The sequence below is a fragment of the Pelobates fuscus genome, chromosome 1 (genome assembly GCF_036172605.1).
Source record: "Pelobates fuscus isolate aPelFus1 chromosome 1, aPelFus1.pri, whole genome shotgun sequence".
Lineage (NCBI taxonomy): Eukaryota > Metazoa > Chordata > Amphibia > Anura > Pelobatidae > Pelobates > Pelobates fuscus.
The window spans coordinates 118,013,545-118,028,187 of record NC_086317.1 but is presented as its reverse complement, the minus strand read 5'-3'; the positions used below and the strand labels follow the sequence as shown (position 1 = coordinate 118,028,187).

The 14,643-nt window shown below is 32.6% G+C and overlaps 1 protein-coding gene across 1 annotated transcript in view; it reads left to right on the top strand.

Annotated features, from left to right (window-relative positions):
* IL1RAPL1 (interleukin 1 receptor accessory protein like 1) overlaps positions 1 to 14,643 on the top strand; it is a 1,343,461-nt gene that overhangs the window by 675,516 nt on the left and 653,302 nt on the right. Inside the window, exon 3 of the mRNA XM_063444288.1 lies at positions 9,695 to 9,974. Coding sequence (XP_063300358.1) covers positions 9,695 to 9,974 — 280 coding nt within the window. The remainder of the gene's footprint in view (positions 1 to 9,694; positions 9,975 to 14,643) is intronic.

Genomic DNA, 14,643 nt, shown 5'->3' with positions numbered 1-14,643 from the left:
TATTTTGGCACCAGTCTGTCTTGTTTTCTTGGAATAACTAGATTCTGCTTAATGTTCCTTGTCATTGTGTTAACTTCTACAACGCTGATAAATTGGCAACAAGTATAGCATGTTTTCACACTGAGGAATATATAAAGGTAAACCATGTCAAGTGGCATTTTTATTTTAAAAGGTGAGCAGAGCTTTTCATTTGTAACATTATGACCTTTACCAGCATTTATTTTCATTTTAAGTACTAATACATTGTTCCATGAGTAAAGGCTTTATTTCTACCCCAGTGACGAAAGAGAATACAAGGGTATATATTTTTGCATTGTGACACCAATGAAAAATTAGAACTTTTCTTCCAACTTCATATGGACCTTTCATGGCCCCACTGACTGTGACAAATGCCCTGTGTTTTCTTATATACCAGACTTTTTTTTATTTTCCAACCAACCTTAAGACTCTAAATATGTTGGTTTAATTCCTGCACTATGTACTATGCTAGAATGATTTATTCAAACCCAATCCATTTTACAGAGTTGGTTCTTGATTTAATGCTTTCCATTATTGGGGAAAGATGTAAGGGATAATGCATTATCTCCCAATTACCAATACCTATCACCATTTTCTGGGTTGATCACAAACATAGATTGCATTAGTGACAACCTAAGATTTTTTTCTGACTTAGACATAATTAGTAAGGAAGAGTGGGGAGAAATTCCTAAATCAATAATAGAAGATGGTTATGTAACTGTGCAAATGAATGACTGAATGACAAGAAGGTGCCTAAACGCTTGCACGTGCCAAATGTACATTTAGCAAATAAATAATCATGTTATACCATCAGTGGCACGTTAACTCATGTGTGTACATATACACATACACACACTCTCACACATGCAAACAGGCATCTAGACCCTCATTGCTCCCTCTGTGACAGTCCTGTTTTGGTACTCTGCCTGTCATCCTCTTGTATTTATTTCCTTTTCCTGTGATGTCTATGTGTAGTTATTGTTCTTGATATTATCATTAAAAATATTAATTTCAGAATTCTCTCGAGTTTTAAATGTGCTATATTATTCAATAAATTATGTTACAGTACACAACAATATAGAAACCTAGAATGAACATGAAATATTCAGGAAATCTATTAAATTAATTTCCATTTCAGACTAAATAATGACAAATGGACACATTAAAGCAAAACTAATATAACATAAGGACATATTTTTTATATCAAAGAGAAAGAAAAAGCAAAATTTCAAAAATGAATATATTTTACTTACAAATCCGTATATGGATCTATGACCTATTTCTGGTTCAATGACTTCTTTATAAATTGGCACATGTATTCTGCCTTGAGGAACAGCTAAATCCTATATTACTTGTAATAAAATTTTATTGGCCTTTTTAGCTAATAATTGACATTTAGCCCTGTTTTAAAGTATAAAATTGCTGACAATATTACCATACATTTAGCTTTTAAATAATCCCTAAACAGTTATTTTATTGATCAGATATATGATCTTGCATTTTTGTCATTGACAAAAATAAAGACAAATTTTATTAACTCACGACTATTAAAAAAGAAGTTAACAAAAATTAAATTTATCTACCCATCAAAGTTATTTCCTAGTTTTTATTGTTTCTCATTTTAGTTTTCTTGTTTCATTTAATGAACTGATGTGAAGAAAACCATTAATTTACAAATACAATTTTTTTTTTGTTAATTTAGTATATGTAATTTATTGAATTAGAACTCTAAAATATCCAATTCATCCAATTCATCAACTGTTGATTAGAATATAAAAAGGTAATTCTGGTCCAATAACAGTTTCCACATGTTAAGTACTTTGGTAGTAATGCTGGATTTTACAGATTTTTTTGTTAGTTCATCCGAAGCTTATACAATTATTCTTCTTATAAATAATTCACAATAATTGTTCATTTTATTTTGTTTTAGACATTCAAGAAGACTGGTAGAAGGTTGTTTATGGCATGATTTTTTTTTAAACGAACCTTTCCTGGTTAATAGATGATCTTATACATTTTGGCTTATTTTAGTTCCATCTGATTATATGGGGTGTTATATATATTTTTGTTTTGCAGGAATAAACCTGACGACTGGAAGCAATACAAGTTTAAATTATTTTATTTTTATTTTTTTTATTTCGCTCTTACATTACTTATTAATGATGATGGAGATGTTTGAAAATGATTATTTTGTGTTAATATCTAAATATATATAATAAAGACAATTTAGACCTTCCTCTATAACAAAAAATAAAACTCACCAAGATCCTTCCAAACTTTAATTACTAGTGCATTTAAATACAATACAAGGCTTTTTTACCGTTGCAATAATACTCTCTTTATTTTTTAAATATCACTTGAGGTGATGGAACCCTATTATTTTAAGGGATATTATAACAACTTCATTAACTAGCTGAGCTATTTCATGTTGTCCAGACTTTTCTTTCTGGAGCCTTTATTTTTTTTATAGTGACCTCATGTATGATAGCCTCTGTTAATGCTAATTATCATATATTTCACCACTTGAATTTTGTAGGAGAATATTAAAATAATCTACATATAAAATTATGGACATTTCTTTAATCAATTAATTATTTTAAAACACTTTCTGTATTCATATATTTGATGCAGATACCTCAGATTTTGTCACTTAGAACTTTAATTTTCAGAACCTAATGCTCAGTCCCGCAACATCTGCTTTGAAATATAAACTAGAATCCACCTTTTTTCTCTGTGACAATGTCTCATGGATTCTTCTATATCCATTAAGAATACATAATCATAATCTCTCAGATGTCTAAAGTACCAAAATATATACATATTTAAGGATCATGTGAACACATATTGCTGCTTTGCATCTTTCATAAAGGGTATTAATTTTACCCATTAGCATGATAAAATTGGCAATATCGAAAAATACATTTGATTCCCGAAATCTAATTGAAAATTTTCTAACTTGTATTGCCTATGAGGACTCAAAAAAGAATTGAATCTTTGCTACTAAACCAGGTTGTGACTACAGAACCATGAGTCAGTTATTCAATTTATTTCTAATATGAATGATGCTTTCTCTAGAAAAATAGGAATAAAATGAATAGCATGCTGGATCCACTCTAAAGGACTTTAATGTGTAGTTACACAGGTACTATCTGTAGGTAGCTTTGCTTTGGCTTACAGGGTGTTAGATTACTTTTCAGAATAGTCTCATTATTATGAGAGCAGACATAGTAAGGATTCTATCATTTGGGACTTTTAAACAAAATACTTAATGGAACTGACCTATTACTCTAGGTCATTACATGAAAGAGAACATATTTTAAATAGAGATAATGGACTACAGCAAGTGGAAAAATATGTTGAATAATTAGTTTCTTTAAACCTATGAAAGAAATAACTAAACAATTTATTGTTATGTAGAGTTGATGTAAAATTATTCAAGGTTGATTGATTCATGAATTCTATATTAATCAGAATATATATATTTTTTTTGTCAGATCCTTTATTTGTTTAGCTAAATTGATATAAACCCATATCACATATTAACTCTGTAGGAGGGGTGGCCAAAATGTAGCTTAAAGTATTATTGGATTGATTTAAGCTAGAGTGGGTTCACTTTTTGTCCGTCTTTGGTACGGTACCCGTACTACGTACCAGTTTAGTAGTTATAAATCTAAATTTAAAGTTTACAAATTTCTGAAATATGCTAATCTTTATATTTAATATATTGAATAATCCCAGAAGTAAGAACAATTAGACGTATAGCTTATTTACATGTATCTTTAACAATGATTTATTTTCTGTAAAAAAATGATATGGAGTATTATTTGCTTACTGAGTTTACTTTTTGTTTTTATTGCCTAAGTCCCATTAAGCAGGTTAAATGTGAAAGACCTCCGAGCTGATTTTGCAGCTGTAACATGACAAATTTGCTATGTTGTAATAAAACATAATGACTCTGAAACTTTGAATAAGTATGGCAATTGTACATAGATATTACAATATAGCGTTTGATATACTTTAGGTAAATGCCTAGTATATCTCTATATATTTCTTGTTCAGGTTTGTAACTATAGGCTGACAATCCTGAATTAGTGAGATATCTCTAATTAAATATCTTGCAAAAATATACTAATGTAGATATTTACATATAGAAATATAGAATCTAATTTTTAAAATAGTTATGATTCACACTGGTGCATAAGGTGCATATTACCAATAAGGGTAATTGGTGGAGTTATGACTTAATAGAGACCTAGGGTGCATGGATTGCTACCTGAAAGTCTGGTAGTTGCAGTAGAAGACCTATGTCTCTGGTGCATATACATCCCGTCTCTGTTCAAACCTCAGAATACGGTGTTCTAGACTCTACAATTTACAATGTCATATCCCTTTGCCTTCTAACTGTAAGACAGCAAAGTAAGTGAAAGGAAGGAGAGAAAAAAAATAATTACATTGTAGACAGAAGTGACTGTTCTGCCAAGTTAGAACATGATGGATCCCTTGCCGTCTCTTTGCTTAAGGTTACAGACTAGAACCTGCAAGATAGACAAAGCCAGGAACAAGGCAAGCAATTAAAACATTAACACATAGTTTTTACCCATCTTATTAAATTCTGGCCTCCATTATAATAGTTTTTTTTTTTTAAAACCAATGAAGACTGAGCTAGAAAACCCAATATCTGCCTATTTTTAAAATTTTTGGATAAGCTTTTCAAAATACTACTTAAATTAAAAAAATTGTATATTACAAATATATCACTATACCAAGCATATCAAAATATTAAATAATTTTACATTTTTTTTGAAAAGTTTATCCAAATATACTAAAATAAGGCCATTGCCGAGAGCCAAGCACACAATGATGATGCAAATAGGACACCAGTGTGTCCCATTAAAGTGCTAATAACACCTCTTAAAAAAGATTGTGATCACTGAAAGATGCATGTTTAACTTAAAGTAGTGAGCCCGATTTCACTGATCCAATACTGATAAAGTGGTGCTGTAAGTATGAAAACAATGGGATTTTGATCAGAATGACATCATTAACAGCACATCAGTAGCCATTAATATGTAGATAGCTGTCATTTAGATGATTATTAGTCACCTGTTTTTCTCTCAGTTATTGAGCCTCGATGTTTGTTCTTCTGTGTTTCAGTTTCTTCTGTGATATATTTTATTGAATTTATTGGCTTAATTTAATACTGGCTTAATGTTATATGGAAAGCATTCACACCAAGGTTCAGTATTAACATTGAAGAATACTTGACTAGTCTTTCGTGCTTCACATATATCACTTGCATGCTTGCTAATTCTGTTATTTTGTATTACTAATTAAGTTTTATATACAAATTGAAAAAATATCCAAAGTAATTATACATAAGTGCTTTAGGAAAGTCAGGAATCTGTGACTAAAACCCAAACTTATAAAACAAGTGTAAAAAAGTTTATATAAAATACTTCAGGGTCCTGTTATTTTATTGCACTTATGTAATTTTCACAACAGGCAGCTGAGTGAACTATTAATGCATTTTTCTCTATAAACGGGAAAAATAAATACTACATACTTATGTCATTCATTTAAGGTTAGTCAAAAGTACTAGTGATGTATCCTTTATTATATTATGTATAGTACTTTGCAAGAGCAAGCATCTTGGGTGACCATGAAAAATATTTCCAACTTATTAACACCATCTACCGAAGTAAAATAAAGCTGCAATATTTACTCTAATAATAAATAAGATATCATTGTAATGCATTAAAAAGGAATATGATCTTATGTTCTTAAAATAAATCCTTAATTTTAGTGGCCATCCTAACAATGAATAGTTGAAGCAAATTAAAAAAATTAGTAAGCATAATGTAGCACCCTCCATTTTGAATTTAATTTAAGGTTAAAATAAGAGATTTATCTAGAAAATAAGATAAAAAAATGCATACACCTGACACTTCCTTCAATTACCCTATTTTTGTCAGGTTCTAATCTAATGATTGCTTAATGAGATTAAAACAGATGGCTAGGCGTGTAATAGTTTAAAAATAAGGTTGGGGTTCCTTTAATCAAAGATCAACACAAAGTATGACCAAAAGATTGGTGAAAATTGCACTGACATACATTGCTTCTGGTTCACCAGCTGCTCTCCCTAAATACATTTAAAACAGCACTTGAAAAGAAACAGGACTTGAATGTTTTTTTTTTATATATATACACATATATATATATATATATATATATATATACTTATATATATATGCCATAATATGGATACCATCTCAAGGTTCTTGTTTATAATGATTTGTGGTGTTTATTATTATGCTTCTTGAACCCTCCAATGACATTTGATTCTTATAATATATGTTTCTATGTTATGTATTTTTTATTTTATTAATTTGGTCTTGGATGTTGGTGGGAGGTAGCACCCAGGCAGGGATAATTTTGGGTTCCAGAAACAACCCAGACTTGTGCCCAAAGAAAAACTGAATGATCCTTACATTCAGTGAGAATTGGAAATATTACATCACCTTTCTATGGTATAGCCATTCCTTTCTACTCACGAACAGTGTGCTGATGATGATGATGATACAGCAGAGGTACCCAAAAGGTAGATCCCCAGATGTTTAAAAACTACAACTCCCATGAAACATTGCATAGCTTTACATGCCTTTAGAATAACAAAGCATCATGGGAGCTGTAGTTTTAAAAAAATCTTGGGGTCTACCTTTTGAGCACCCCTGCAATACAGGTTATCAGAAAGCATATCAAGCACATGTTGCACACATAATACCATCCTTCTACCTAAATTACTAAGAGATGGGTGTGCACCAAAGTCCTGTTCTCCAGTGCTTGTCTCCTGCCATCTGGGGGCACCACCCCTCCTCCTAAGGATCCTTATGGTGCACTATATTATTATTAATCTTTTTTTTTTACAATAAGGGCCTGCTACAATTAAAAAGCACCTATATCATTCTGCCTCCTTCACCAACTGCAGATATAATGGCTAAAGAACCCCATATCTAAGGCTTCACTCCAAAGCACTCTGTAACAATGTCTAGATTTCCAGGAACAAATACTACCTGCAGTTTTTAATGCAAAATTGTGACAATGCTCACTGTGCAGTATGGAATTTAAAAATATTATCTTCCTGATGAAATATCGCCTTATGAAAATGATATAACATTTTTAAAATTGTTGGCAGTGAAAAGTGGAGAAACTGATCGAGAGAAAGAGTGATTACATTTATATGTACAGAATAACATCTGAAATTTTAATATGTAGTAGTAGTATCGTGGCATATGAATCACTGGCTGAGTTCAGTAAACCTTATTTTAAAGCGAATATTAAGAAATGTGTTGCAACTGAGCATTTGTACATTAAGGTGTCTCTTCTGCGAAGACGATTTTGAAAATAAAATGTATGACTGTATTTCATCCTAGCTTTATTATACAAGGAGATGTGCAATATACTCAAATGTAACCAATGTCTAGCAAAGAAATTGAAATCAATAAAGTGCAAAAGTCAGTCTAAAGTACACAAAGTAAATTGCATTGGGTTAGAGCAGAATAAAAATAGGTACGGGGAATGCAGAGGAGCAGTAAGATAGTAATATATAGTACATAACACTAAACCTTTTATATGAGTAAATTGCTTTTAGTAAGTAATGGTTTCCAAGCCAACCGTGATTCTCCAAATAAGATGAAGTAGATGACCAACTGTGAACATATTTCTACAGTCTGTGTCACTTACTGTTATGATTGTATTGTTCTGGAAGATTTGTTATGTATATGTCAGTCTTAAGCAACATTCACAGACACAAAATTCTTTTCACTAAGAATACTGCATGTATTATAAAAATGGAAATCTAAAAGATGTGGTACATGAGGAGGGATAGATAGACAGATAGATAGGTAGATAGATAGGTAGATAGATAGATAGATAGATAGATAGACAGTTACCTGCATTTGTTTGGTGAACTAAATGGCTTTCAAGAATCCACTCATATAATAGTCCTTAGCAAGCCTCTCAAGGCAAGAACAATGTTTTTTTTTTTTCAATAGTTAATTGCTCTTCAAACAAAAATCCAATCGCAATTGGACCATTTGACCATCCCTCAGAAATCAACCTTATTTGCATACAGGAGATACACTAGATGAGTTATATTTCTTGAGCTTGGTGGTATACTTTAAATTAACACTCATAGCACCATGTACTCTGTAGTGGTATGTTGCTAAGATTGCCCCAGTGATACCCCATGTTTATACATCAAACCATTTTACTTGGGTACCTGGCATGACCCAAGCATGTAAGCGGATCATGCTTAAATGGTTCCCTAGGGCAAACTATTTTGGAAGGAATACATAGGCATTAATAGGGGTGCCTTTGTGGACTGAAACCTCTAATGTGGGACCGTTCAGCCACAGATACCTACAGTTAGTGGGAGGTGGCAAGATTATATTAGAATTTTTATTTTTTATTTTAATAAAGCAGCTGTCTGATATAAAAATAAAGATCAGTAGTATAGTGCTCAGCAAGGCTACTAAGGGAGAGGAGGTGGTGCCCCAAAATGACAGTCAAGAGGGAGTGTTGAAGAACATAACTTTTCTGAACAATCCTCTGTTAGTTAGGTCCATCACATTGGATAACTGGATGCTTAGAATTTTCTAGTTTCCAACTATGCTTTCATTGAAATCTAGGACAGCATCATCAGCACACTGTTCATGGGTAGAGAGTTAGAGTCATAACATATACAGAAGGGATATGTTATGTCACACCTCTCTATAATTTTAGGGTTTTTTGAGTTTTACTTTGAGCTGAAGTCCCAGGTTTTTCTGAAACGTAGAAATGTGTCTATAAAAAGTATAGTGTACTGTACAAAGTGTTCCTCTAACTACAGAAATATCAGATGAGTTACACAACAAGTTGAGTTTTACAGTTGATTTTCATAACTTGTTTAACCATTAAACATTTCAATATCCCCTTTCAACTCTTCAGCAGATTAATTACCTTAGCCCACCATAGCCCGACAAAGTTTGAAAAAGACACATAAAAATGGTTTTCCTTTGCTGGATAAATAAATTTTAACACTTGTGTTTTCAGAATAATCTAAAGGAAGACAGTTGGAATCAAACTGTAAACATTCTAGCTTGTGTTCAAGGAAGCACTTTGTTTTAATTAAAACTGGGTCCTTATTTCTTTTGGCAAAGTAGGAATTGGTAAGATTTCTCAAGTACATCTTCATGTCTACATGTTACTGGGAAAAAAGTTAAAAAGGTAGCCAAGTGTGTTTTAAAAAGTCACACTATTTGGTGCTCTATGATGGATAATGACAATGGTGCATTCTAAATATTTAATATACATTCATGAGAATATCTCAGTGAAGTTCTCATTTGGCATTAGCCGTCTTTCGGGAATCTCACTAACATTAGCTCCTTCAGGGAGTCTCTTTGGATCCGTGAAAAATGAATGCAAGGAGTTATAGGGAGATTAGCTCCAAGGTATCATTAAAAATGTGCTTTTAAAATAGTTTTATTGCTAACATATTGTCATATATTTAGCCAAGAAAATCTGTGATAATTTAATTTGCCTTTGCCTCTTCAAAAGTCATAATTAGGCTGAAACCATGTTTACATTAGAATCGTTCATTTAATTGCTAACCTAGATATTTTTTTTTGTTCTCTTGCAGCTGATGGATGCACTGACTGGTCTGTGGATTACAAAAAATATCAAGTTTTGGTTGGTGAGCCTGTTCGAATAAAATGTGCACTATTTTATGGCTACATCAGAGCAAATTATACTTTGGCACAAAGTGCTGGACTTAGTTTGATGTGGTACAAAAGTACTGGGCCTGGAGATTTTGAAGAACCAATTGCTTTTGATGGAATAAGAATGAGCAAAGAAGAAGATTCCATATGGTTTCGACCAACAGTGATAGAAGACAGTGGTCTTTACGCATGTGTCATAAGGTAACTTTTTTGATTCTCTCGATCAATGACTTGTAGCTTTAGTTGTTTCACACCTTCAACTTAGGAGTAAGGAATGGAGTGAAGCAGTCTATGAGCAGTGATCCAAATAGTGGATGAGTAAATATTCCTTGAATGTTTGTGGGGAGAAAACATGATGCCACTTGCTTTGGCTTTAGACTAATACACTGGTCCAAATACACAGTAATGCGTTTTTTAATGTACATTAATATGACCTACCTTACCCTATGAAAAATATAAATATTAACTGTCTACATGTTATTAATTTTCTCTTTTCACATCTATAACAGTTCTTGACCACTAGTTTGCAATGATTCCCTTTCTCCTAGTTAGTCATAGGTGGGGTTCTGCACCAGGAAAGCAGATGTAATTTTGCCAATTCCCTTGCTTCTTCAACTATTAACATCAGGATGTATAATATAATCAATATTCTATATAGTTCGGGATATGACAATGCTGTTACCAACTGTTAGATTCATGTATCAGATATATAATGGGAATACATATATACCACTATACCACTGCTTACATATAATAAATATATGGGCATTGCAATATCTTTATGTAATGCTGTTGTGGTGGTTTTGGTAGTTTTGGAAAAGTGGTTGACAAAATGTACTTTCTGTTTAACCCCTTAAGGGCACATGACATGTGTGACATGTCATGATTCCCTTTTATTCCAGAAGTTTGGTCCTTAAGGGGTTAAATGAAACATGAATCAAAAATAACTCTAGTCATATTATCAGCAAATTTAAGTAAATGTAGGTCTAACTTTTTCATCTTTCCAATATCCCAATAAATGTTGTATGCAAACAATATACAAACCTCAATAAAATACCACCATCATCCTATGAGGCACTTGCTCAAAGTAATTGACTTATACACTGAAACATGTTTATTCCTTTTTTGTTTTTTCCTGAAAACAGTCACCCATAATCATTGATCATTTTTTTTCTGTAATCAGAAGAGCTATTTGCCAGTCAGTGACAAATGCTGGAGACATATCCACAAGAACTGAAATACTTAGTTTCCAATACAAAGTCAGTACCTTTGATAGCAATAATCCATATGCTGGAGACATATCCACAAGAACTGAAATATTTAGTTTCCAATACAATGTCAGTACCTGTGATAGCAATAATGTTAGTATAATGTATATTATTTCAATGTTTTCAAGTGAAAGTTCACTTATGCAATATTAGTGGGGTAACTACTTAGCTAAGCATGCACATAAATATTTATAAATGGAAAAAATGTGTTCATAAATAAGGAACAGCCAAAAAAGAAATCTGAAATGCATATTTGAAGTAGGCACTTAAAAATCATGTTGTACGCAAATGAAGTGCCATCATCTCATTTAATCATATCAGCTGGCATACTTTATGTATTTCAAAGTTAATTGGATGTTCTCACGAAACCCTGGAGGTCAAAGTGCTTGTGATGGCTATATGGTTAATATTTCCAGGCTGTTAGATAATGATGCACCTGATCATCCTTAAAATCTTGCATGTGTTCGAAGAAAGAGTTAGTCTAGAACAGGGCTTCCCAACAAGTAGATCCCCAGATGTTGTAGAACTCCAACTCCCATGATGCTTTCTCATTCGAAATGCATTCTAAAAGCATGCAAAGCATCATGGGAGTTGTAGTTCTACAACATCTTGGGTTCTTCCTATTGGGCAGCCGTGGTCTTATTTGGCTGTGGGAAGCTCTCCCACTACCGAAGAAACCATGCTTGAGTTTCATAGCTCTGTCACTGTCCCTTATAGGTTAATCGATAAGTCACCACTGCAACAATGAAGTTCTCAGCTCTGTGATTACAGTTACCTATTTAATCATAAGACTTCTGTAATTATCATTTCAAATGTATATTTTAAATTGTTTCAAGAACAGACAAGTGAAACAGACTAGTGAAACGTATCAGTAAATATGATATTATGTTTATACAGCCTCAGATATGCAATGTGTTTATTCCTTAACTACCCCTATATCTTAACTCACATTCAGATGGTACCCTTTTATTAAAGACTAGTTATGGGCGGAAGGTGCCCCCTAAAATAAGCAGAAAAACTGTCCCTTTTCTTATTGAACAGTAGCTTCCATGAAAAGATTTTACAAAATATGGCAATTTTCCCATTTAAAAGTAAAATTATTATACATTATGCAACTTTAATATTATTCATAAATTAAACTGGAACTTATGATGAAATGTACGTAATGGAATTGTACACAATATTAAATGTAAATAAAAGAATGTGTAAGAAAGATACAAAAATTCCAATAAATAAATTTAAAATGTAATTTCTACTTTGTATTACATTGTTAAATTATTGCATCATGCTTTATTTTTCTCACAATGTGATCAGCATTAATACTGAAATTCAGCCAGTGTTGACCTTAGTCACTAAGCTACTTCCAAGAGTCCTTGTAAAACAGGACAGAGTAATCCACTGTGACATCAGTCTTAATGCTCCGTGTTCTTTATTATTGACATTTCACTGTCAGAAGACACATTTGGAGTAATAGATAACACTGATCAATAAGACCATTGTTGTGGTGGATTACTCTCTCCTCTTCCTTTGCAGTTTATACTTTGCACCCAGAACTGAGAATTCTAAATATAGGTGCTTGCTTGTGTGTCTGCTGAAAAATGTGATAAAGGGATTTGATTCATTTGAGTAATTTTATATTATAAACAATTTGTTCATTTGTTGTTAACGTAATCTATATGTTTACAATGGAAATCTTATTTTTTTATGTTGGTGGTTGAGGTTACATTGAAGATATTGTGTGGTAACGTTGGATAATGAAATTATTTAATATATCCTTTTTTATCATCTGTCTGTCTGTCTATCCTGATACAAAAGATTAATCAAAACCTATTCAGAACAATCAAGAGGGCACAAAAAATGAGTTGGTCACTCTACTGCATAATATATACATAATAATTGTATAGATATATATTTGGCCTGATGAAAGTCTTCACATAGGGACTGAAATTTTGATGCTTATTTTTATGTCCTGCGTATGAATCAATAAAGTAGTGAACATGTTTCTAATACTAAGTCCTTGTATGCACTTCCCTTTGGTTTCGATGTTCTGTGGCTGATTGTTGCACCGGGGGTAAGGAAATAATGAGTGTGTGCTTGACCTTTGTGAATTGTTTATATATTTTGCAGTGCAGGGGTATGCTCATTATATGAAACTAATTCCAGTTAGTATTTGGTTGACCAAATTTAGATTGAATTCAGACCAAAAAGAATGGTATTTTACCACTCACATTTGGTAAATATTTACAACTTTGAACATTCAGTTAGCTCCACAGACAGAATGCAGATTTACAAAGCAAATAAACCGATTTGCTTTTTTTGTGATATGTCTGTATGGCTCTTTGGAGTTATGGAATACTGACAATTCACTGATAAGGATTAAATAAGGATTAATTGCTATTTGTTTGAAACCGATTATACAGATCGATTATCTATCTATCTATCTATCTATCTATCTATCTACCTATCTGTCTGTCTGTCTGCCTGTCTGTCTGCCTGTCTGTCTGTCTGTCTGTCTGTCTATATATCTCTCAGTCTGTCTCTCTGTCTGTCTGTCTGTCTGTCTGTCTGTCTGTCTGTCTATTCTGTAGAACTGTCACTTGGATGAAATTAGGATCCCAGAGTCAGCAGGATGGCAGAAAGCCAAGATAATATAGGCTTATAATTGTAGATATAAACATTCAATAAAAATATCTTAAAATCTTATACCTGAGCATTCATTGCAAATAGACTAGGAATCATGCAAAGGGAGCAAAACATATGGCCGGTGCCATATGTGTGTGGCTGGTACTGAACACAATTGACTGTGTTAACTGATCCCTTGTTCCTAAGCAGTTTTTAATACACCTGAAAGGGCCCCATCCCAAATAAAAGCATCTGAACACAACTTAATGATCTATTAGGTTATGCTACTATTATTACATCAATTTATGTTTGAGTATTATTTCTAATATTTTCTGTTCACATACTGTATGGTATATCTAAGTATATTTAAGTCATGTATAATGGGAAGATTGATATTTGAATACTGCAAGCTTTTGGTATAGAATTCATACTAACTGGAATCCCCTAGTTTCTACTGTTGCACCACTAGACCGAGGGGTTTTAGCCATTATTTCCATAAATAACAATTATATAAATGGAATTCTAGTGTGAATAAAACATAACTTTTATTAGTCGCAGAAAATCTAAAATATTAAGTAAATAGTTAAGACAAGTATATAAATTAATATACACTATGTAAGTTTATATTTAATATTCGATAGTCCTTAACCGATGATTCCCTTTTATTCCAGAAGTTTGGTCGTTAAGGGGTTAAAGAGCATTTACTATTAATCCAAGATTAGCATCATGTGACGAGAGCAATCTCGCCACATTGCATTGGAGAAGCCTGGTTGCCCGCCTGCTGCCTTTGGATTATGGCCCTGGGAGATTGGGCCCTTTAAAAACTGTATTCGGCCCTAACAGAGTGCATGTCACTCATTCTGGCCCTTTAAATACAGTGGGGTCATTCAGTACTTGTCCTGTGTGAGTGGTGATACCCCAGATAGCTATGCCATGGAGCCCATTCATATAATGAAAGACTATGGGAAAGACTTTAGCTC